Source organism: Perognathus longimembris, chromosome 17 (genome assembly GCF_023159225.1).
Source record: "Perognathus longimembris pacificus isolate PPM17 chromosome 17, ASM2315922v1, whole genome shotgun sequence".
Classification (NCBI taxonomy): Eukaryota; Metazoa; Chordata; class Mammalia; order Rodentia; family Heteromyidae; genus Perognathus; species Perognathus longimembris.
Genome location: NC_063177.1, coordinates 52565408 through 52586028, shown reverse-complemented (window position 1 = coordinate 52586028; position 20621 = coordinate 52565408). Strand labels below are relative to the sequence as shown.

Here is a 20621-nt window from a genome sequence, read left to right as displayed (position 1 = left end):
CCGGGACTTCCTGCGCAGCGTCCCGCCCACCCTGCTCTGCTTCTGCATCTTCAGCGCCTGCATGGCTTAAGCAGGGGCACCCAGCCCAAGACCCCCTCTTCAGTCTGCCAACACTGTCACCTTCACTCCTGTCACTCAGATCTGTCCCATCAGCTCCTTCCCACCATTGGGACAAATATGCTGACAAACACTGTTTAACTTCCCCAGCTCTGACAGACAGGTTTGAATTTCCTATGTACCATTTATATGTAAGAGTGAGCCGCCTTCTTTCCTCCTCCTCCTCCTCCTCTTCCTCCTCCTCCTCCTCCTCCTTTTCTTCCCTCCCTCCCTCCCTCCTTCCTTCCTTCCTCCTTCTTCCTTCTTCCTCCTTCTTCTTCCTTCTTCTTCTTTTCCTAGTCCTGGAGCTCCCTGAGCTCTTTTTTACTCAAGGCTAGTGCTCTGCCACTTGCTCCACAGTGTCACTTCCAGATTTTTCTGTGATTAATTATACATAAGAGTCTCATGGACTTTCCTGCCCCAGGCTGGCTTTAAACTGTGATCCTCAAATCTCAGCCTCCTGAGTAGCCAGGATTACAGGCCTGAGCCACTGGCACCTGGAAAACTTTCTGGGCTGGGAGTATGGCTTAGCAGTAGAGGGTTTGCCTAGCATGCACGAAGCCCTGGGTTTGATTCCTCAGTACCACATAGACAGAAAAAGCCAGAAGTGGTGCCTTGGCTCAAGTGGTAGAGTGCTTGAACCAAAGAAGCCAAGGGACATGCCCAGGCCTTGAGTTCAAGCCCTAGACTGGCAGAAAAAAAAAAAAAAGAATAAGTCTGACCAGTGCTAGTGGCAAACGCCTGTAATCCTCGCTCCTCAGGCCAGGTAGACCACCAGAGCCGGCCATTGAGGGCCGGGTTCCTAGTCTTCCATGGTCCTCCTGAGCCTTTCCCATGGTCCCACTGGAGACCAGAGGGCCAGGCTGGCCTGTTCTGGGCCTGTGTCTCAGGTAGTATAGCAGGGCCTGAGATCTGGCAGTGCCTTCTGGATCTCCCTTGCTTTTATTTATTTGTTTGTTTTTGCCATACTGGGATTTGAGCCCTGTGCCTCAAGCTTGCTACACTAGTACTCTACCACTTGTGCCACAACCCAGCCCAGCTTTTTGTTGCTTGTTTGGGAGGTAGATTCTACTAAACCTTTCTGCCCAGGCTGGCGTGGAACTCTAGTCCTCCAGATCATCGCCTTCTGAGTAGCTTGGCTAACAGGCGTGAGCCACCACTGCCGGGCTGGGCCCTCCTGCTTTGTGCCTCTTTGGAAAGGAGGCGTTTACGACATAGCATGGAGGTTTCCATAGCTCAGGAGCAACCGGGCTGCTTCTGGGGCCAGGGAACTGGCTTTGAGGCCTGCCGTGGGCCCTGCAGGAACGCTGGAGAGCAACCGCTGAGCAGTCCAAGGCAGAGTCCACACAGCGTGCCCTGGAGGAGCAGAGGAAGGTCATGTTCCAGCAGATTACCATGGAGAGGGAGGAGCTGGAGCGGGCCAAGGTGAGTCCACCACGCCGAGCCTCTGACTCGCTCTGCCGCCTCGCCCAGGGACTCAGGCCGTGCCCTCCCCCGTGTCCAGAGCGCCCTGCTGGAGGAACAGAAGTCCGTCATGCAGAAGTGCGGGGAGGAGCGGCGGCGCCTGGCATCCGAGTGGGCCGAGTTCTTCTTGCAGCAGAAGCTCAGCAAGGAGCGGGCGGAGCGCGAGGCGGAGCGGGCGCTGCAGGTGGATGCCAAGCGGGAAGGCACCATCATCAGCCTGGCGAAGGTAGGGCCCAGAGCCGTGGCCAGCCTGCCACCTGGACGCGTCAGCGCCTAGAGCACAGGATGACAGCAGCCGGGACACCATCGCGCGCCTTGGCGGCCTCTCCCCGGGCACTGGGCTCCTCACCACGTCCCAGCACTTAACTCTTTTATTTATTTTGTGCCAATACTGGGACTTGAACTCAGGGCCTGAGCCCTGTCCTTGAACTTATTTTACTCAAGGCTGACACTCTACCACTTGGAGCACAGCTCCACTTACCGCTTTTTGGTAGTTAATTGAAGAAAACTCCCTTGAAACTGTGGTCCTCAGATCTCAGCCTCCTGAGCAGCTAGGATTACAGGCTTGAACCTCTGGCACCCACCTGCCTTAGGTATTTTAGAACGGAGGAAACTGTGGCTCACAGAAGATGAACCGAGTAGTTAACGCAGCTTGTGGGCGCGCATCCTCGAAGTCCCTGGCTCCTCAGCCCCTCACAGAGGCGGCATGGAAGTGGGGCGAGGGAATCCGGGGTGCTGCCCAGGACTTGGATTGCAGCCAAGGTTTTGCCTTCTCTAGGAGCAGGCAGAGCTGAAGATCAGGACCAGAGAGCTCCAGGCCAAGGAGGAGCAGCTGGCGGCCGAGCGGGAGGCTCTGGAGCGAGAGCAGCAGGAGCTCCGGCTGCAGCAGGAGAAGATGCACGCCACTGCCCTGCGCCTGCAGCTCCGCACGGAGGAAGTGGAGCACATGAGCAAGGTGCGGCTGCCCGGGCACGTGACACAGGCCTCCGCCTGACCCCCGCAGCGCCGACCCCCGCAGCGCTCACCCTCACAGCGCTGACCCCCGGCCTCTTGGCAGGTGGCCTCCAAGAAGTACGAGGAGGGTGAGCAGGCGCTGCGGGCAGCCCGTCAGGTGCAGTCTGAGCAGCAGGCCCGGCTGCGGGTGGTGCAGAAGCAGCAGGAGCAGCAGGCAAGCCCTTGTCCCCTGCCCTCCCCCCTGCCCTGCTTCCCCACGCTCAGCTCCACGCCCTCCCCACTCAGTCCTTCTCTCCGGGGCTGGAATAGGAGCACCTGAGCCTGGCCCAGCAGAGGCAGCCGCTGGACCGTGTGCAGCAGGACCTGCCTTCCATCCTCCCAGAGCTCCCTGCGGCCCAGGGCCCCACAGCGCACAACCAGATTGGTGAGTGGCTCCAAGGGGAAGGGAAGTCTGAGGGGGGAGGGGACCTGCGGCCGGGCCCGCCCCCTCTAGCCACTCAAGTAAGGGGCCGACGGGGGGAGGGGGGGGCTTTGGAGGTTTGTTTTGTTGTTGCTTGGTGGTACTAGGGTTTAAACACAGGGCCTCTCCTATGCCAGGTAGGCGCTCTCCCACGAGCCTCTCTGAGCCTCTTTCGGTTGTTTTTGAGATAGGGTCTGACAAGTATGTACCGTGCCATGCCACCCACTCACCGGATGTGAGTGCTCTCAAATCATGAAGCTCTGATCTCTGCCTCCATAACATGCAGGGCATTTTGTTTCTTTGGGTTTTCTTTCCCTTTTTTTTTTTTGTTTTGGTGGATGGGGTGGAATACTGGGATCTGAACTTGGCCTTGTGCTTGCTAGGCAGTAGGTGTTCAACTGCTGAACCACTGCCTAGCCCATTTTTGCACTGGTTATTTTGATACAGAGCTTCACCTTGCCTGGGCCCATTTCTGGACTGTGCTCCTATTTTATAGCTCCCTCATAGCTGAGATGACAGGCACACACCACTCTGCCAAGCTTAGTCCTTTGGGAAAGAGTCTCGTGAACTTTTCATGCCCAGACTGACCTGGAAATGTGATCCTCCCCATTTTGGCCTCCCTAGATTAAAGAGATGAGTCACCCAGCCCAGCTTGCTTGTTTTTTGTTTTTGTTTTTTTGAGACAGGCTCTCAATATATAGCCCACACTGGTTTGGAACTCACTATGTAGATCAGGATAGGTTCAGCCTCCCAAGATTAAAGCCCTGTGGTGGTGACACAGGGTCTGAATTTCCTTTTTACACAATTGATGTGTCTTAACTTCAGAGAAATAAGTCAGGAACAGAGGAGAATACCTTTTTTTTTTTTTTTTTTTTTTTTTTTGGCCAGTCCTGGGCCTTGGACTCAGGGCCTGAGCACTGTCCCTGGCTTCTTCCCGCTCAAGGCTAGCACTCTGCCACTTGAGCCACAGCGCCGCTTCTGGCCGTTTTCTGTATATGTGGTGCTGGGGAATCGAACCTAGGGCCTTGTGTATCTGAGGCAGGCACTCTTGCCACTAGGCCATATCCCCAGCCCCCAGGAGAATACCTTTTTAAAAAATATTGTTCTTAACCTTAGTCTTGTTTTTTGGGGCGTTGGACTCAGGGCCTGAGCACTGTCCCTGGCTTCTTTTTGTTCAAGGCTAGCACTCTGCCACTTGAGCCACAGCGCCACTTGTGGCCATTTTCTGTATATGCGGTGCTGAGGAATCGAACCCAGGGCTTCAAGTATACGAGACAAGCGCTCTTGCCACTAGGCCATATCCCCAGCCAACCTTAGTCTCTTAACTCTTACTCTCTTTAATATCTCTGGTTCTTAACATTCTAGGTAATATATATGTTTTTAAAAAGACACTTAGGAGCGTGCCCCATGTTTTATGGCTTCTTTCCCTTTGTGGTTCACATAGGGAGCATGCTTCCGTGTCAGTGATGGAGCACTTAGTCACTCTTCAATCAGCTCTTCCATGCCAAGGGGTTGTTGTCACCAAGATGGTCATCCCACAGTACAAACCCTCACCTTACATCTTGGCACCCTGGCCTGATGGTACCCATGGCTCACACTATGATACCTGCTACTCAGGAGGCTGAGATGGGAGGATTGCAACTTGAAATCAGCCTAGACAGCCAAGTCCAATTAACCATCAAAAAGTGGGAAGTAGGGCTGGGGATATAGCCTAGTGGCAAGAGTGCCTGCCTCGGATACACGAGGCCCTAGGTTCGATTCCCCAGCACCACATATACAGAAAATGGCCAGAAGCGGCACTGTGGCTCAAGTGGCAGAGTGCTAGCCTTGAGCGGGAAGAAGCCAGGGACAGTGCTCAGGCCCTGAGTCCAAGGCCCAGGACTGGCCAAAAAAAAAAAAAAAAAAAAAGTGGGAAGTAGAGCCTGTGGCTCAACTGGTAGCGTGCCAGCCATGAATGAAACCGCTGAAAGCACCTAGGCCCTGAGTTCGAGCCCGTAGGGTACACACATACACACACACACACACACACACACACACACAGAGAAATAGGCTTGTCTCAGGAATCCAGGAGTGTTCTTCAGAGGCCTTTGAGCATGGCCACACAGCGCCAGAGCCCGGTGGGCCGCGTGGGGGCAGGGCTGGGAACGAGCGGGCCACTCAGTGCCTTGGCCCTGCCTTCCTCCTCAGCCTCTGTGAACCCCGCTTCTGCCGTCCCCCTGTATAGTCAGCCATCAGCAGGCCCAGACTCCGTTCACCTCTTCACCAGGCTGCTGCTGCTGAAGTACACAGCTGAGCAGGTGAGGGGGGCAGAGGCATCCTGGCCGGGGGGAGGGGGGGCGCTGACCCCAGCTCCTAGAGTGGGAGAATGGCGCACGCTGCTCCGTGCGCAGCCTCGGAGACCTCTGCTGGTCTAGGCCAGGGTCTGTACCAGCCAGTGGTGGCTATCACCACAGACCTCGGCTGCCCAGTGGAAACAGCGGTGACAGGTGCCGTTCAAGAAGTGTGTCCTGCGTGCTGGCATAGAGCCTGCCCATCAGGAGAAAAGGGAGGCTGCGCTCTGGGGGCTCCCGCCTGCCTCCTAGCTACCCAGAAGGCCGGGATCTGAGTATCCTGGTTTGAAGCCAGCCAGGCAGAAAAATCCATGAGACTCTGATCTCCAATTAATCACAGAAAAATCTGGAAGTGGCGTTGTGGATCAAATGGTAGAGCTCTAGCCTTGAGTAAAAGGAGCTCAGGGACAGCGCCCAGGCCATGAGTTCAAGCACACAGCACACGGCACTGGCACACAGACACACACATGCAGTCATATTCTGGTGGGTTCCACAGGCTGTGGCCTGCCTCACTCTGCCGGGCTCCTCCGCCCCCGCAGCCCCTCCCGCCTCCCAGAGCCGGGGAGGAGGCAGGGAGGAGCCGCTTCCCTCCCCCCATGTGCTCACACGTGTGAACACCACCTGAACTTGCCCCTCTCAGGACCGCGAGTTCCTGGAGGACGAAAAGTTCTTCCTGGAGACCCTGAAGAAAGCGTCGTACAACATGGCGCCGCACTCCACCTGAGACGGCAGCGCCTGGGCCGGCCTGATTACAGCTCTTCTCCTGTCCAGGCTTCTGGTGTGTTCTCTCCAGGCACTGCAGCCTGAGTGTCTTCCCTGGGAAGTGATGAGGCCAGGGCCTGCACACCCCAACTCTGTCCTGAGCGCCCCAGCTTCCTGGGCTTGGGCCCTGCCCCTCGTCCAGAGACGCTGCTGGGGACCTTTGTGCCTGGGTCTCTCCTGAGGCCTCTCCTCCCAGGGTACCGTGAGCACCCTTCTCCCTTCCCTGCCCGACAGCCCCCTCCCGAGCGGGGACAGAGCCGAGGACCCTCGGCGTCCGGGCGAGGGGGGCCTGGCAGGCACAGGAAGCCGGATCCTTGCCCGCAGCTTGCTGCCCTGGGACGCCGAGGCCCCGTCTCTGCCTGCTCAGGCCACTTGCACAAGTTCCCAGCACTGCCCGAGTGGGGGGGAGGCAGGCAGGACAAGCCTCGGCCCCCCGCAGAGCTGGGTCCCCACAGGGGGTGGCTGCGCCCAGGCCACTGGTGCTTCCCGGATGCCTCTGCCATCCTGCGCTCGGGCCGGGTGCCAAGGCCTGCTGGGGGTGGAGAGTTTCCTCCCAAAGCAGCTTCGGTCCAGGAACCATTCCTAGCCGCCTACCAAGAGGAGCTGAGACCATCCATGTGAGCCGGAAGCAGAGGAGGCCGCCATGCTGGATAGAAGCAATACCAATACATCCGTCTCTGCTCTCTAACCGGCTTTCAGAGGGACTTTGTTTGCCAACAAGTGACACCCTTGGTCTTGAACCCATTAAATGGCGATGTTCTTTTTTTGTTTGCTGTTTTGTGCTGGGATGCTAGGGAGGGAACCCTGGGCCTTGCACTTGCTTGGCCAGGGCTCTGCCACTGCACCCACAAACTGCTCTCCATGTTCCTAATAGCGAATTCCTAGAATCCCCCCGGGCCGCTAGACTTTGCCCTTCTTTCTTAGAAAACGCACGTTCTCCATCCTTGTTACTTGCCGGAAAACAAGCCCCAAGGAGCAGGCAGACACTCCTGCGCAAAGCCAACCTATCCAAGTGGCCAGGCCTGGGTTCCTTAGGCTATAGGACCCTCCCCTCCGGCACCTGCAGTCCTAGGACACCTCACAGGAAGACCAAGAAAGGGAAGCTCGGGGGCTGGGGATATAGCCTAGTGGCAAGAGTGCCTGCCTCGGATACACGAGGCCCTAGGTTCGATTCCCCAGCACCACATATACAGAAAACGGCCAGAAGCGGCGCTGTGGCTCAAGTGGCAGAGTGCTAGCCTTGAGCGGGAAGAAGCCAGGGACAGTGCTCAGGCCCTGAGTCCAAGGCCCAGGACTGGCCAAAAAAAAAAAAAGAAAGGGAAGCTCGGGGACATTCCATACCTCCCTCCCCCACCATGACACCAATAACAGAGCCTGCAGACCAAAGCCTCAGGCATTCAGCCATGTCCCCTTCTGCCATCCCTTAGAGAAGAAGCAACAGAGTCTCAGCTGCTGCTTGAGTTGATGCCCAGAAGGAAGGTATCGCGTGCTCCCTGACCCTTGGTCAACACCCAGCCAGTCATAAGCCAGCTCTGTTCAAAGGGCCTGGGAGTCTAAGGTCGGCCACGTTCGTTGGCACTTGGAGAGGCAGGTGGCATTTCTGCCTCCACCTGAGGGTAGGTTGGTGGTCACCAGCACGTGCGGGTGGCACAGGGAGCCAGATAGGAGATCCTGGCCTTTACACAGCTTAGGAAGCCAGTGGAGACAGCGCATGCAGAGGTTTGGACTGATCTTGGGGTGGGGGTCTCAAAATGCAGAGTTGTATGGGAGAGCATTTGTATCCTTGAAAATCCATTGTGTTTAGGGGTGGACACCAGACAGGAAGGGGGAAAGTAGGAACAGAAAATGCCGGTAACTGCTCTTGCTTACTTTGGGGGGGGGGGGGGGGGCGGCGCTGAGGATGAGCTCAGTGTCCAGCACTTGCCTAGCATACATGAGGCCCTGGGTTTTTTTTTTCCCAAACGTATTAGAAGGACTTGGCTGTGGATCAAGCGTGAGGTCCTGAGTTCAAACACTAGTACCACCCCACCCCACCCCAAAAATCTTTTGCTGTCTCTGGCACAAAAGTATGATAGCCTGATTATCCCTGTGTCTTTCTCCCAAGTCTCGGATACTCGAGGGCCATCTAGAGAAGCGTGTGCCTCTGTCTGCTTCGCATTCTTTTCCCTCACAGGCAAGTGCTGGTGGCTTTCCTGAGCAGGAAGGTCTGTGCAATGACTCTCCAGTTAACTAGCAAAAAGCCACAAGTGGAGATGTGGCCCAAGCGGTAGAGCGCTAGCTTTGAACGAAAAAGTGAAGCGAGCACTCAAGACCCTGAGTTTAGGTCTCAGTACCCTAGGAGATTGATGGGAAAGAAGGTGGATGGCGCGCGTCTGTAATCCCGGCCCTCCCGAGGCTGGGTAGGAGGAACTGCCTTCCAGGCAGCGGGGCTGCAGAGTGAGTTTGAGGCCAGCATGGACTCTATCACAGCAAGGGGAAAATCAAATGGAGCCACCCACGTGGATCATTTGCTTCCATATGATCCACGTGGGAGTCCATGCTAGCCTCTCAAACAGCTGATACTCGGGGATGCTTGAACTGGGAATGAAAACAGGAGGACAAGTTGCCTAGTTGAGCAACAAACCTCAGTGTCTCCACAAAGGTCCTGCGCCTCCAGCTGTAGAGGGGTGGGGGGTGGGGGGTCCTTAGAGGCCTGCAGTAGAGGACTGAGAAAAAGAAATGGGAAAATGGCATGGGAGGCCATGTTGTAAACACATATTTAATTGTACAAAAAATAAATAAGCCACCCAGATGCTGGTGCTTCATATCTATAATCGTAGCAACTTAGGAGGCTGAGATCTGAGGGTGGTGGTTCAAAGCTAGCCTGTGAAGGAAAGCCCCTGGGACCTTTTTTTTTTCTTTCTTTTTTTTTTTTTGCCAGTCCTGGGGCTTGGACTCAGGGCCTGAGCACTGTCCCTGGCTTCCTTTTGCTCAAGGCTAGCACTCTGCCACTTGGGCCACAGCGCTACTTCTGGCTTTTTCTGTATATGTGATGCTGAGTAATCGAACCCAGGGCTTCATGCATACGAGGCGAGCACTCTACCACTAGGCCATATGCCCAGTCCTCCCTAAGATTCTTATCTCCAATTAATTACAGAAAAAGCTGGAAGTGGCGCTGTGGCTCAAGTGGTAGAGCGCTAGCCTTGAGCACAAAGAATCTCAGGGACAGCGCGCAAGCCCAGAATATGAGCCCCAGGATCAGCAAAATAATAATAACAGGCCAATGATAACCGTGTCCGTGTGTGGTAGCCTGGAGGGGAGCAAGGTAGAAGGAAGTGTGTGTGTTGGGGGGGGGGGAGCCCTGGCCGACACGAGGTCCACGTGTGCCTTTACTTTCGTGCTGTGTGCAGGTAACGGACGGGGAGAGGATCAGGAGTGTGTAACTCTGCCTTCCAAGTGAGCAGATCCTCCTCCTAACACACCTAGAAGGCAGGCACTATTACTACTTGCTTTGGTTTCCCAAGTGCGGCAATTACAAAGGTGATGAGAGATCACAACCTGGAAACGCAGGCCTCTAGGTTCAGATTCCACAGGCGCCAGTGGATTCCCTGGGAAAACAAACCAGACCTCATCACCGCTCGGGGCGCGCTGGGTGTGCTGCCCCCTGGCGGCGGTTCGCAACCAGCGCGCCCTGGAGGACGGCGCTCGGATCTCCGGAAGGAGTCTTCGAAGGGCGGGGGCCTGGCCCATGGGGGCGTGGCTTCCGTCCGCGGGGCGGGGCCTGGCTTCCGTCCGTGGGGCGGGGGGGTGGGGCCTGGCTCCATAGGTGCGTGGCTTCAGTCCGCGGGGCGGGGGCCTCTCCATAGGGGGAGTGGCTTCCGTCCGTGGGGCGGGACCCTGGCTCCATAGGGGGCGTAGCTTCCGTCCGCGGGGCGGGGCCCTGCCTCCATCGGGGCCTGGCTTCCGTCCGTGGGGCGGGGCCTGGCTCAAGGGGGCGTGGCTTCCTCCGTGGGGGCGGGGCCCGGTCTCCATAGGGGCCTGGCTTCCGTCCGTGGGACGGGCCCTGGCTCCATACGGGGCGTGGCTTCCGCCCGCGGGGCGGGGCCAGGCTCCGCGCGGCGTTCAGGCACTGCAGCGGCCAGCTCTCGGCCTGGGTCCTGGGCGGCGTCTTTGGCGACCCGGGGGAAGATGGCGGCGCCCTTGTGTCGTGCGGTGCTGTACGGGAGCCGGGCGTGGCGGGGCTTCAGCACCTCGGGTGAGGGGGTCTGGGGTTGAGGAGCTCTCGGCGTCCCGTGTCCCGAGGCCCGGGCCGGCCGGCGTGACGCCCCTTCTCTGCCCGCAGCCGCCCTGCGCCGCCGCAGCGCCCCGCTGGGGCCCATGCCCAACGAGGACATCGACGTGAGCGACCTGGACCGGCTGGAGAAGTACCGCAGCTTCGACCGCTACCGGCGCCGGGCGGAGCAGGAGGCGCGGGCCCCGCACTGGTGGCGCACCTACCGGGAGTACTTCGTGGAGGAGACGAGTGCGTGGGGGCGCGGGGCGCGGACGCGGGGCCCGGGGCCCGGGGGTGGGAGCGCCGCCCGCACCCCGGTGTGCACCCAGCTTTCCTGTCGGCGTTTGCAGGGGCCGAGGCGTGGTCCACGCGGCGGGCGCCAGTTCAAACCCCAGTACCGCCCATACGACAACAGCAAATAATGACCGGCTTCCCGTCTTGCCCGGTGCCGGTGTCTCCGGACCATTAGCCCGGCACTCAGAAGGTTACGTGGGGGTTAGAAGGAAGGAAAGCGTATTCTCAGCCAGCCTGGGCAGAAAAGCCCATCAGACTCCAGCTCCAGTTAACCAGCCACGAGCCAGAGGTAGAGCTCTGGAGGAGACTCAAGGGGCGAACGAGCCAGCAGAGAATGAGAGCGAGTCTTGAGTTCAAGCCTTATGTGGGGGGGGGGGGTTACAGCTTCTGAAGTATGTACTTTAGAAGTATAACGTCGTTTATTGACTGACCCTTTCTGCCCCTAAAATACTCTGTATGGAGCCCTGGCTATGGCGGTACCCTAAATACCCTGTGCCCTGTCTTTTTCCACCCCCATCTTCAGACAGATCCTGTCTCTTACCCATCTTTGGATCCGTGCACCTATACAGTGCCTGGCACAGTTTGGGGCAGGGTAGCTCAGAGACCTAGCCTTTAAGGAATTTAAGTGTGTACATCCTTTTTGAAAGCATGCATAGAGATGGGTTTTGTGGATGCTGAGTTTTTTTTTTTCTTTAAATCAAACTCAATCCCTCATCCCTCCCTGGCTCACAGAAGCAGTTTAGTTTAGTTTTTGGTTTTGTTTGTTTTGGTCAATCGTGGGGCTTGAACTCAGGGCCTGGGCTCTGTCCCTGAGCGTTTTGTTCAAGGCTAGCACTCTACCACCTTGATCCACAGCACCACTTCTGGTTTCCCAGTGGTTCAATGAAGATGAGTTTCACGGACTTTCCGGTCAGATCTCAGCCTCCTGAGTAGCTAGGATTACAGGTGTGAGCCACCAGCGCCCAGCTAATAAAGGCAGTTTTTACAGAATTTAAGGACACAAACTAAATAGAGTATTAATAGTCTGTTGTAAACCTTAGCTCAGCTTTAGGGGTGACACTCTCCTTAAGCTTTCCTACAGGATGAAAATCATTGTCTCCCACTAACTACTGTGAGGAATAAAGGGTACAGCCCATTGAAATTCCTGGACTGACACCATCTCTGATGGGGGCTCAGCACACGTGTATAGTATAAGTGGACAGAGGTGTTAGAAGTTCTCAGGCCTCCCTCCTCAAGGCTGATTCCAGACCAGCAACAAAAATCAGTTACCCAGGGGCTGGGAATATGGCCTAGTGGCAAGAGTGCTTGCCTCATATACATGAAACCCTAGGTTCGATTCCCCAGCACCACATATATAGAAAACGGCCAGAAGTGGCGCTGTGGCTCAAGTGGTAGAGTGCTCGCTTTGAGCAAAAAGAAGCCAGGGACAGTGCTCAGGCCCTGAGTTCACTGCCTAGAACTGGCCAAAAAAAAAAAAAAAAAATCAGCTACCCAAAGCTGGGCAGCAGAAACACAGCTCTCCAGTCCTGCTCTAAACTGCACGATCAGATTCTGAACTTAAACCATTAACGTTTGAGGGGCATGTAAGTCTATCCAAGACCCAAGGGTATCCATGCAAACTGCAAATCACTTTGAAGATGATCCCACCCACAATTAGGATGGCATTTGCCTCTGGTTCTATGACTTAGAGAAGGCAGGGACCAGAAAAAAAAAAAAAAAACCAACAACCCAGCCTTGTCTTCTGATTTGCTTCATAATGGCCCTGTTCAAGGAATGGAAGCAGACTGAAAACGGTGTATTTTCGTTTTGTGAGTCAGGGCCTGGAGCAGCAGTGAAGGACAAGGTAGGGACCGGCGGCTTTACCAAGAGGTTGAAGCTGCTTTCTCCAAGATGTCTTCCCTCTCCAGATCCCAAAGACAAAATTGACATCGGGCTGCCTCCACCCAAGGTCTGCAGGACCCAACAGCTCCTTGACCGGAAACGGATGCGGCGCGAGCTTCGGGCTAATGTAGAAGAGGAGCGGGCTGCCCGCCTCCAAACCGGTAAGCCCGGCAGGGGCGGGGCCCTCTGCGTCCTGCCCTCCTCCAGGCCTCGTCCCAACGGCCTCCTCCCTTCCCAGCCAGGATCCCGCTGGAGTCCGTGCGGGCCGAGTGGGAGAAGACGTGTGGCCCCCACCACAAGCAGCGGCTGGCTGAGTATTATGGCCTGTACCGAGACCTATTCCACGGCGCCACCTTCGTGCCCTGGGTCCCCCTGCGCGTGGCGTACGCTGTGGGCGAGGAAGACCTGGTGCCTGTGTACCACGGCAATGAAGTGACCCCGACTGAGGTACCTGTGGCTGCCGTCTCCTGCGCGGCCACACGTGGACATGTCGTGAACAGCTCCGGGGCTGGGGATCTGGCTTCCCTGGGGAACAATATACCATGTTGGTTGCTAAGACTAAACAGCGTCCCCTCTGTGCGTGTTCCTGGGATGGGCTGGTGGCTTTTTCTCTTTTTCGGTGGTCATGGGGCTTAAACTCAGCCTGAGCGCTGCCCCTGAGCTTTTTGCTGAGGCTACTGCTCTACCACTTGAGCCACAGTGCCACTTCCAGTCTCCTGATGGTTAATTGGAGATAAGAATCTCACGGATTTTCCTGCCCAGGCTGGCTTTGAACTGCGATCCTCAGATCTCAGCCTCCTGAGTAGCTAGGGTCACAGGCGTGAGCCACCAGCTCCGGCTGGCCACTCAGGCTTTGTACAGCCTTCCCGGTCCCTGTTGCTTGGCACACGTGCTTTTGTGGTTCCAATCTTGGGCCGGGTCTCTGCCTCTGAGCCTCTCTGAGGAGCTCTCTGGGCCCCTGTTTGGAGCAGAGTGGGTGCTTGCCTCCCTGGGGCCCTTTCAGCCACAAGCCCTCAGGAGGAACTTCTGCTTCCCACAGGCTGCCCAGGCACCAGAGGTGACCTACGAGGCAGGCCCAGGGTCCATGTGGACATTGTTGCTCACCAACTTAGGTAGGCATCCAGATCTCACCGGTCCTCCTCCTCTTCCCTCCCTCCCCTGAGGGGCGGGGCCGGCACTAGTGGCTTGTGTTTCTGTGCAGATGGACACCTGCTGGAGCCCGATGCTGAGTACGTCCATTGGCTGGTGTGAGTATCTGCTGGGACGCGGGGCAGGATGCAGAGGCCCTAGAAGCTTCAAAAAAAGACTGCCGCACTAACCTCCCCTCTGCCCCCTGGTGGCGCCATGGGTCTTTGCCAGTCCCCACGAGCCTCTTCATCCCTCTGACCTGGTTCCTGGCCTGTGAGGCTGGGGTGATACCAGCTCATTACTGCCCAGGCCACCTGTCATGACAGAGAGGTGGAGGACCGACAGAGGTCTCCGGCATCTGGGACGTCTCTGAGTGCGTGGGGACTCTGGCGTTCTTTCCCCAGCTCAGCCAGCCAGCTGCCCTTTGTCTTCTCAGTGCCCTTTGGCTTGGAGCACCAGGCTAGGAGCAAAGGTCAGGCAGGGACACTTGACACTAATGCATAACTGAGAGCCAGCTGCAGTTATTTACCTATCTAGGCAGGTACAGTGGCTACCCCAGTGCCAGCCTGGGCAAGACACCAGAGACCTAGAAATGGGGAGAAGCAGCTGGGGGCAAGGGGGACAGGCAGAGGGAGGTGGATTTCCAGTTGCACCTCATAAACGGGGTGCTCAGCCTTGTCCTCACTCTTCTCCTGTCTCTGAGCCTCTCCTCTCTTGGTATGTCCACACGGTGTCCAAGCATGCTAGCGATTGCCCAGGGTCTGTGCCCTCAGGGGCTGATTTGAGTCTCTAAGGTACACACAGTTGCGGGGGGGGGGGGGGGAGGGTCTCCTGCCATGTCACGGAAGCAGCAGCGAATGGGCATTTCCTTCCTTCCAGGACCAACATCCCAGACAACAGGGTGGCCGAGGGACAGGAGACGTGTCCCTACCTACCCCCCTTCCCTGCCCAAGGCTCAGGCTTCCACCGCCTTGCCTTCCTGCTCTTCAAGCAGGACAAGCCCATCGACTTCTCAGAGGACACCCGCCCCTCACCATGGTAATCCGCGCCCCCCACCTGGGCCCGAGCCTCTCAGGCCAGCTTCTCGGGGTGGGGGTGGGGGGCTCCTGTTCTTTCCCCCCTGAGGCTGACAGCAGAACTGTACATGAGGCCCGCCTCAGGCTTCCCAGGATTGCTTGTGGGGGTGGAAAGGGTGGGTGCTCCCTCGTGTTTCCTGGCCCCACCCCCCCTCATGTTTCCTGGCTTCTCCTAGCTATCAGCTGAGTCAGCGGACCTTCCGCACTTTTGATTTCTACAAGAAACACCAGGAAGCCATGACTCCAGCCGGCCTGGCCTTCTTCCAGTGCTGCTGGGATGACTCAGTCACCAGCACCTTCCACCAGCTTCTGGGTAAGGATAGCAGGAGACTGGGACAGCAGGGCCGAGCACACAGACCGCTGCCGAGGGTGGGCAGTCCTGGCCAGGCCTCCGCCTCACAGGCAGGGGATGGGGGCTCGGGCTGGCAGGAGTGACCCAAGGCCCTTTGCCTTTCCACAGACATGCGGGAGCCCATCTTTGAGTTTGTGCGGCCACCCCCCTACCACCCCAAGCAGAAGCGCTTCCCCCACCGGCAGCCCCTGCGCTACCTGGACCGCTACCGGGACAGCCACGAGCCTACCTACGGCATCTACTGAGTGCGCCCCGTGGGGCGAGCCCGCTGCCCTGGGCCTGCTGGGAAGGAGCCTGGGGCCAGCTCGGAGGTCTGTCCTGAAGCCGGCCCTCTGTGGATGGCAGAGAGACACAGGTGGAGCGAATAAAGATTTCTATCTGCTGCTGCTGGCCCGAGTCCTGCTAGACACCCCCCCATCCCACCCCCGCCAGCGGCGCTGGCTCCATGGGGAGCACACCCATGGAGGGGCAAACTGTGAGATTTGGCCAATCCCATAAGCTCCAGGAAAGATCTGCCAGCCCTGAACATTGGCCCTCTGCCTGGTGGGCACTCCCCCCACCTTCCCCCAACTACTGAGTGGAGAGGAAAAGGCCACAGTGGGCCCATCTCCGCCGGACTGCCTGTGTCACCGCAGTGAAATCTCCCAGCCAGGCCTTGCTGTGCACTGTAGGACGCGCCTTAATCCTAGCTGTTCAGGAAGCCGAGACCTGAGGATCACAGTTCAGAGCCAGCCCAAGCAGACAAAATTGAGAGGCTTTTATCTGATTAGCAAAACGAGATGTGGCTTAAGTGGTAGAGTGCCAGCTTTGAGCAAGAATTTGAGGCCCTGAGTTCAAGTACCAGGTCATCACAAAAATTAAAAAACCAAAACAGGTGGGCTTGGATTCGCCTTGGTGGGTGTGGCCAGGTGTGTGCTCAGCTGCGAGGTGTCCCTCCTTACCAGTCTGCTCTGAGACCAACTTGGCACCAGAGGCCAGGCCCTCGGCCCTCACAGTGGGGCTGCTAGGGTTTGGCTTGGTGCCCACTAAAAGGTTTTGGGGAAAAACAAAAACACTACATCCAAAGTTACGCAGAGCCCAGGGAAAGGAGCCCCGCGGCACCCCTGCTGCGGCAAGTGCCTGACCCCCCCCCAACTCTGGGAAGAAGAGCCGCCCAGCGCCCTGGGGAAGCGGGAGCGTTTACTGAGCCCTGGCTCCCTGGCTGTGTTCTAGGGCTCCTGGCCAGGCCCTCCCACTGGGTTATTTGGTATGTGTCCCCCCCCCCCCAGCTTGGCCTGGGTGCTGTCCCTGAGTTTGGGGCTCAAAGCTGGTGCTCGACCTCTTGAGCCACAGCTCCACTTCCAGCTTTTTTTTGGTTAACTGGAGATAGAAGAGTCTAAGCAATGCTCCCGCCCCAACTGGCTTCAAGCCGCGATCCTGGGCCACAGCGCCGGGCTCCACACTTGCTTCCGGGGATGCTCTGGGAGCCGCGGGCCTCCGTCTTCGAAGGCTGGGCCCGGTCCCCAACGGTCCCGGAAGCCGGGCACAGGTGCCTGAACGGGCCTAGGAGAGCGGCGCCCAGGGTTCCGGCCGGCCGGGGTGAGCGGGGCGCCCCGAGCCGCGACCGGGCTGCGCCCGCCCCCGCGGTTCCGCATTGGACTTCGCAGGTCCGGGCCGCGCTCCTCCCCGGGGCGGCGCCCCCCGCCCCCGGCGCTCCACCCGGCTTCCCGGCCCGGGCCGCGCTCCTCCCCCGGGCGGCGGCGGCGGCGGCGGCTGGGCCTCCCTTCCGCCGTCGGCCGGGCCATGGAGGCCGTGGACGCGGAGCAGCTGACCGAGAAGCTCTGCTGCGCCATCTGCCTGGGGCTCTACCGGGACCCGGTGACGCTGCCCTGCGGCCACAACTTCTGCGGGGACTGCATCCGGGACTCGTGGCGCCGCTGCGAGCAGGCCTGCCCCGAGTGCCGCGAGCCCTGCCCGGCCGGCGCCGCGCCGCCGCGCCGCAACGTGGCGCTCAGCCAGGTGATGGAGCTGCTGCGCGGCCCGCGGCCCGCGGGCCCCGGCCCCGCCCCCGCCGAGCGCGCCCCCGCCGCAGGCCCCGCCCCCGCCGCAGGCCACGCCCCCGCGCGCTGCCCGCTCGAGCTCGTCTGCCGCACCGAGGACCGCTGCGCGTGCTGCGCCTGCGCCGTGCGCGAGTGTCGCCTCCACGAGCCGGTGCTGCTGCACGAGGAGCGCCGCCAGCGCGAGGTGACCGTGACCGCCGCGGGCCCGGCTTCCCTGGGCGACTGCGGGGTCCGCCAGCCCAGCCCGGGCACCCCCACCCGGGTCCTCCGAGTGCACAGCCCGACGGGGGCGGGGGGGGGGGGCGCGGGGCGGTCACAGAGTAGGTGTGAGTGCGTGCGACCCGATGCGCCCTGGGTCCCACGGGGACGGGGCCGGCGCGCGGCCTCGGGTCTAATGGGAAAGTGTGGAATCAAATTCAAAGTCAGTACCCCAGTCAAGACCTAATGCGATAAGGGGGTCAGCAGGGGCCGGCCGGGGGGACCCCCCAAGCGCCCTGCAGTGACTGCTGAGGACCAAGGGTGAAGAGCCAGAAGAACGATCCGGGGCCCAGTTCCGGCCCTGGAGGCAGCGTCGGCCGGGCACTGGGTGGTGGAGACGTTGGCAGTGAGGCTGTGTGGCTGGGTGTCCTCACACCTGTAACCCTGGCTCCGCAGGAGGCCGAGACCCGGAGGAGGAGGGTGGCTTACGGCTGGCCTGGGCTACGTTTTCATCCTTAAGGGAATCCGGGGTATAACTAAGGCCTCCTCCTCCCCCTTGGACCCTTGTGCATTGGACTGGCCAGGCAGTTGCACTTGGGGGTCATCCCCTCCTCCCCGTCAGGCCTCCAAAACGAGCATTATTGCTTCCAACTACTGGGGAGGGAGGAGGAAGGGTTTAAGTCCAGAGAGGATAGGAACGTCACCGGGTTGCTCGGCCAATAAGAAGTAGACGTGGAAGTCTGGTCTTTAGCCTGAGGCTTCTGCCCCGTCTAGACCTAGGCCTCCCTGGGAGTCTCCCCCTCCAAGGCTGGTGCTGTGTGCAGGCCTGCTGGCCAGCATGGCCTTGGGTGGCCCAGGGAGGGTGGTGGTGGTGGTGAGGTGGGCCTCACTGTCTGCCCTGACTCTCCCTTACCGCTCTTTCTCTGGGTGGGCACCACAGGGCCAACTGAGAGCCAGACTGGAGGTTACCCGGCAGCGCACCGCCCAGGCGGAAACCCAGCTTCAGGAGCTACGACAGCAGACCAGCCAGATCCAAGTAGGAGGACTGGGATCAGCCCCCCACCCCCCCACTTCCCCACTGCCCTGCCTGCTCTGCTGGCTCCTGGGATATGGGCAGCCCGTGTGGGCTCCCTTGGAAATGGCGCCTGGAAGCAAGGAAGGAAGGGGACCCCGAGGGAGGAGGGCCCAGGGACCTTCGCTCCCCGTGTCCCTCGCTTTGGCCCTCTGGGATGCCCCAGCCCTGGCCTGCCCTGGTGAGTTGCCCAGGCTTCCTACCCTCAGGCCCCTCTGTGCCCCCGCAGGGCTCAGCCTGCACGCTGGCCTCGGTGGTTTCCAGCAAATTCAGCTGCCTGCAGCAGGCCCTAGAGAAGCAGCAGGCGTCAGCGCTGGAGAGCATTGAGACGGCCAAGGCTCGGGCGCTAGCACAGATCAGGGACGAGGAGCGGCGCCTGCGGGGCCACCTGGAAGCCCTGGCTCTGTATGGCCACAGGGTGCACAGCCTGCTCGAGCAAGCGGACCCTCAGGCTTTCCTCCAGGTACGGAGCCCGGGGCCGGGGGGCCGGGACTCGGCTTCGCTGCCCGGCGCCTGGGCTCACTGCCACCGTCCCCGGGGCTCAGGAATCGCAGCAGCTCCTTGAGCCCCCAGAGCCCCTCGGGCCCCGACCCCCTCCGCAGTGGGATGCGGATGGGCAGCTGAGTGAGCTGAAGGAGCATCTGAGCCCGCTCTGGGGCTTCCTCCTGGAAGAACGCCGTCCCCCGAAGGGGGCAGCCAAGACCGCCCAGCCGCCGCCCACAGGTGAGGCGGACCCCAGCCCTCGCCCTGCCTCCCGAGCCTCCCCTGCCCGCCAGTGCGGGGAAGAGGGCGTCAAGCCTCATCCCTGCTGACCTCTCCGTCACTGCTTTGTCCCTAGACACCGCGGGTCCCCCGGCGCTGGCTTCCAGCATGGAGTGTCCGCTGAGGAAGCAACTTCGGCAGTGTAAGGGGCCTGAGCGTTCATGTGTACGTGTGTGTGCGTGTGCGCGTGTAAGCACGGGAGAGGACCTGCCACCATGGTCCAGCACGGCTGTTCCACGGCCCTCCCTGGGCCTGGCCTCACCCCTGCAGGCCTAGGCAGGATGGAGGCCTGCCCTTCCACAGGCGGCGATGGTGTGTGGATCTGGGCACAGCCTGACTCTGCCGCTCCATACCACGCTAGCCACCTCTCCGAGCCTCGCCCCCCTCTTCTGAGGGAGCAGGTGGATTGTGTTCTCACCTAGGACAGTACCAGGGGCTCCCGCCTGCAATCCTAGCTACACAGGAGGTTGAGATCTGAGGATCCCAATCCAAAACCAGCCCCAGGCAGGAAAGTCCATGAGGCTTATTTTCAATGAACTAGCAAAAAGCTGGAAGTGGAGCTGTGGCTCAAGTGGTCGAGTGCCAACCTTGAAAGGAAAAGCTAAGAGGCAATGCCCAGGCTCTGAGTTCAAGGCCCACTCTAGGCATCAAAACAAGAAAAAAGAAAAAGAAAACTCCTCAGGGCACATAGCATTAGATTTCAGTTCAAAGCTGACAAGGAGGAATTCAGTGCTGGGCCGTTTTCAGTACTCAGCCAGGAGTATGCCTGGAAAACACCGGTAAGTCAAGGGAGCTGCGATGGTGTGGACAGAACGAAAGCTTTGCTGGCTTCTGCCTCTCTCTCTCTCTCCCCCCAATAGATTACCGCAATCTGACCTTTGACCCAGCCAGTGCCAACCGCCATTTCTCCCTGTCCCATGAGGACCAGCGGGTGACACATTGCCGCCAGCCCCAGAGGCCAGCCAAGCCGGGCAGCTTCGAGTTCTGGCAGGTGCAGTGTGCCCAAAGCTTCCAGACCGGGCGGCACTACTGGGAGGTCCTCGCCTCGGACCACTCCGTGACGCTGGGCGTCACCTACCCAGGACTGGCACGCTGCAAGCAGGGGACAAGCACCGACAACATTGGCCGAGGGCCTGAGTCCTGGGGCCTTTGCATCCAGGAGGGAAGTGTCCAGGCCTGGCACAAAGGAAAGGCCACGCGCCTCCCTCCTGTGTCTGGACGGCTCCTGGGCATGGAATTGGACCTGGCCTCCGGCTACCTCACCTTCTATAGCCTGAAGCCACGGGCCCAGGCACTGCACACCTTCAACGCCTCCTTCAACCGCCCCGTCTTCCCTGTCTTCTGGCTCCTGGAAGGGAGGACCCTCACCCTGTGCCATCAGCCTGGTGCTCAGGAGGCTGAGATCTGAGGATCGTGGTTCAGAGCCAGCCGGGGCAGAAAAGTCCCGGGGAGACTTATCTCCAACTAGCCACTCAAAAACTGAAAGTGCTGTGGTGCTCAA

General features: G+C 59.3%; 3 protein-coding genes across 3 annotated transcripts in view; all 3 read left to right on the top strand.

The window, feature by feature from the left end:
- The window catches only part of Fbf1 (Fas binding factor 1), a 24460-nt gene extending 18131 nt beyond the window's left edge, over positions 1-6329 (top strand). The window contains exons 24-30 of the mRNA XM_048366421.1: positions 1399-1521; positions 1601-1786; positions 2339-2515; positions 2618-2728; positions 2824-2938; positions 5162-5271; positions 5945-6329. Coding sequence (XP_048222378.1) covers positions 1399-1521; positions 1601-1786; positions 2339-2515; positions 2618-2728; positions 2824-2938; positions 5162-5271; positions 5945-6028 — 906 coding nt within the window. The 3' untranslated portion in view covers positions 6029-6329. The remainder of the gene's footprint in view (positions 1-1398; positions 1522-1600; positions 1787-2338; positions 2516-2617; positions 2729-2823; positions 2939-5161; positions 5272-5944) is intronic.
- Trim65 (tripartite motif containing 65) lies at positions 334-20621 on the top strand. The gene is made up of 7 exons (XM_048366426.1): positions 334-343; positions 16807-17272; positions 18227-18322; positions 18588-18821; positions 18904-19081; positions 19197-19262; positions 19981-20621. The coding sequence occupies exons 2-7, from the start codon at positions 16832-16834 to the stop codon at positions 20526-20528; spliced, it is 1563 nt and encodes a 520-aa protein (XP_048222383.1). The 5' UTR covers positions 334-343; positions 16807-16831; the 3' UTR covers positions 20529-20621.
- On the top strand, positions 10142-15431 carry Mrpl38 (mitochondrial ribosomal protein L38). The gene is made up of 9 exons (XM_048366427.1): positions 10142-10300; positions 10388-10567; positions 12520-12654; positions 12732-12940; positions 13533-13605; positions 13695-13740; positions 14501-14659; positions 14874-15010; positions 15158-15431. Exons 1-9 carry the CDS (start codon positions 10234-10236, stop codon positions 15292-15294), a joined length of 1143 nt encoding a protein of 380 aa, XP_048222384.1. The 5' UTR covers positions 10142-10233; the 3' UTR covers positions 15295-15431.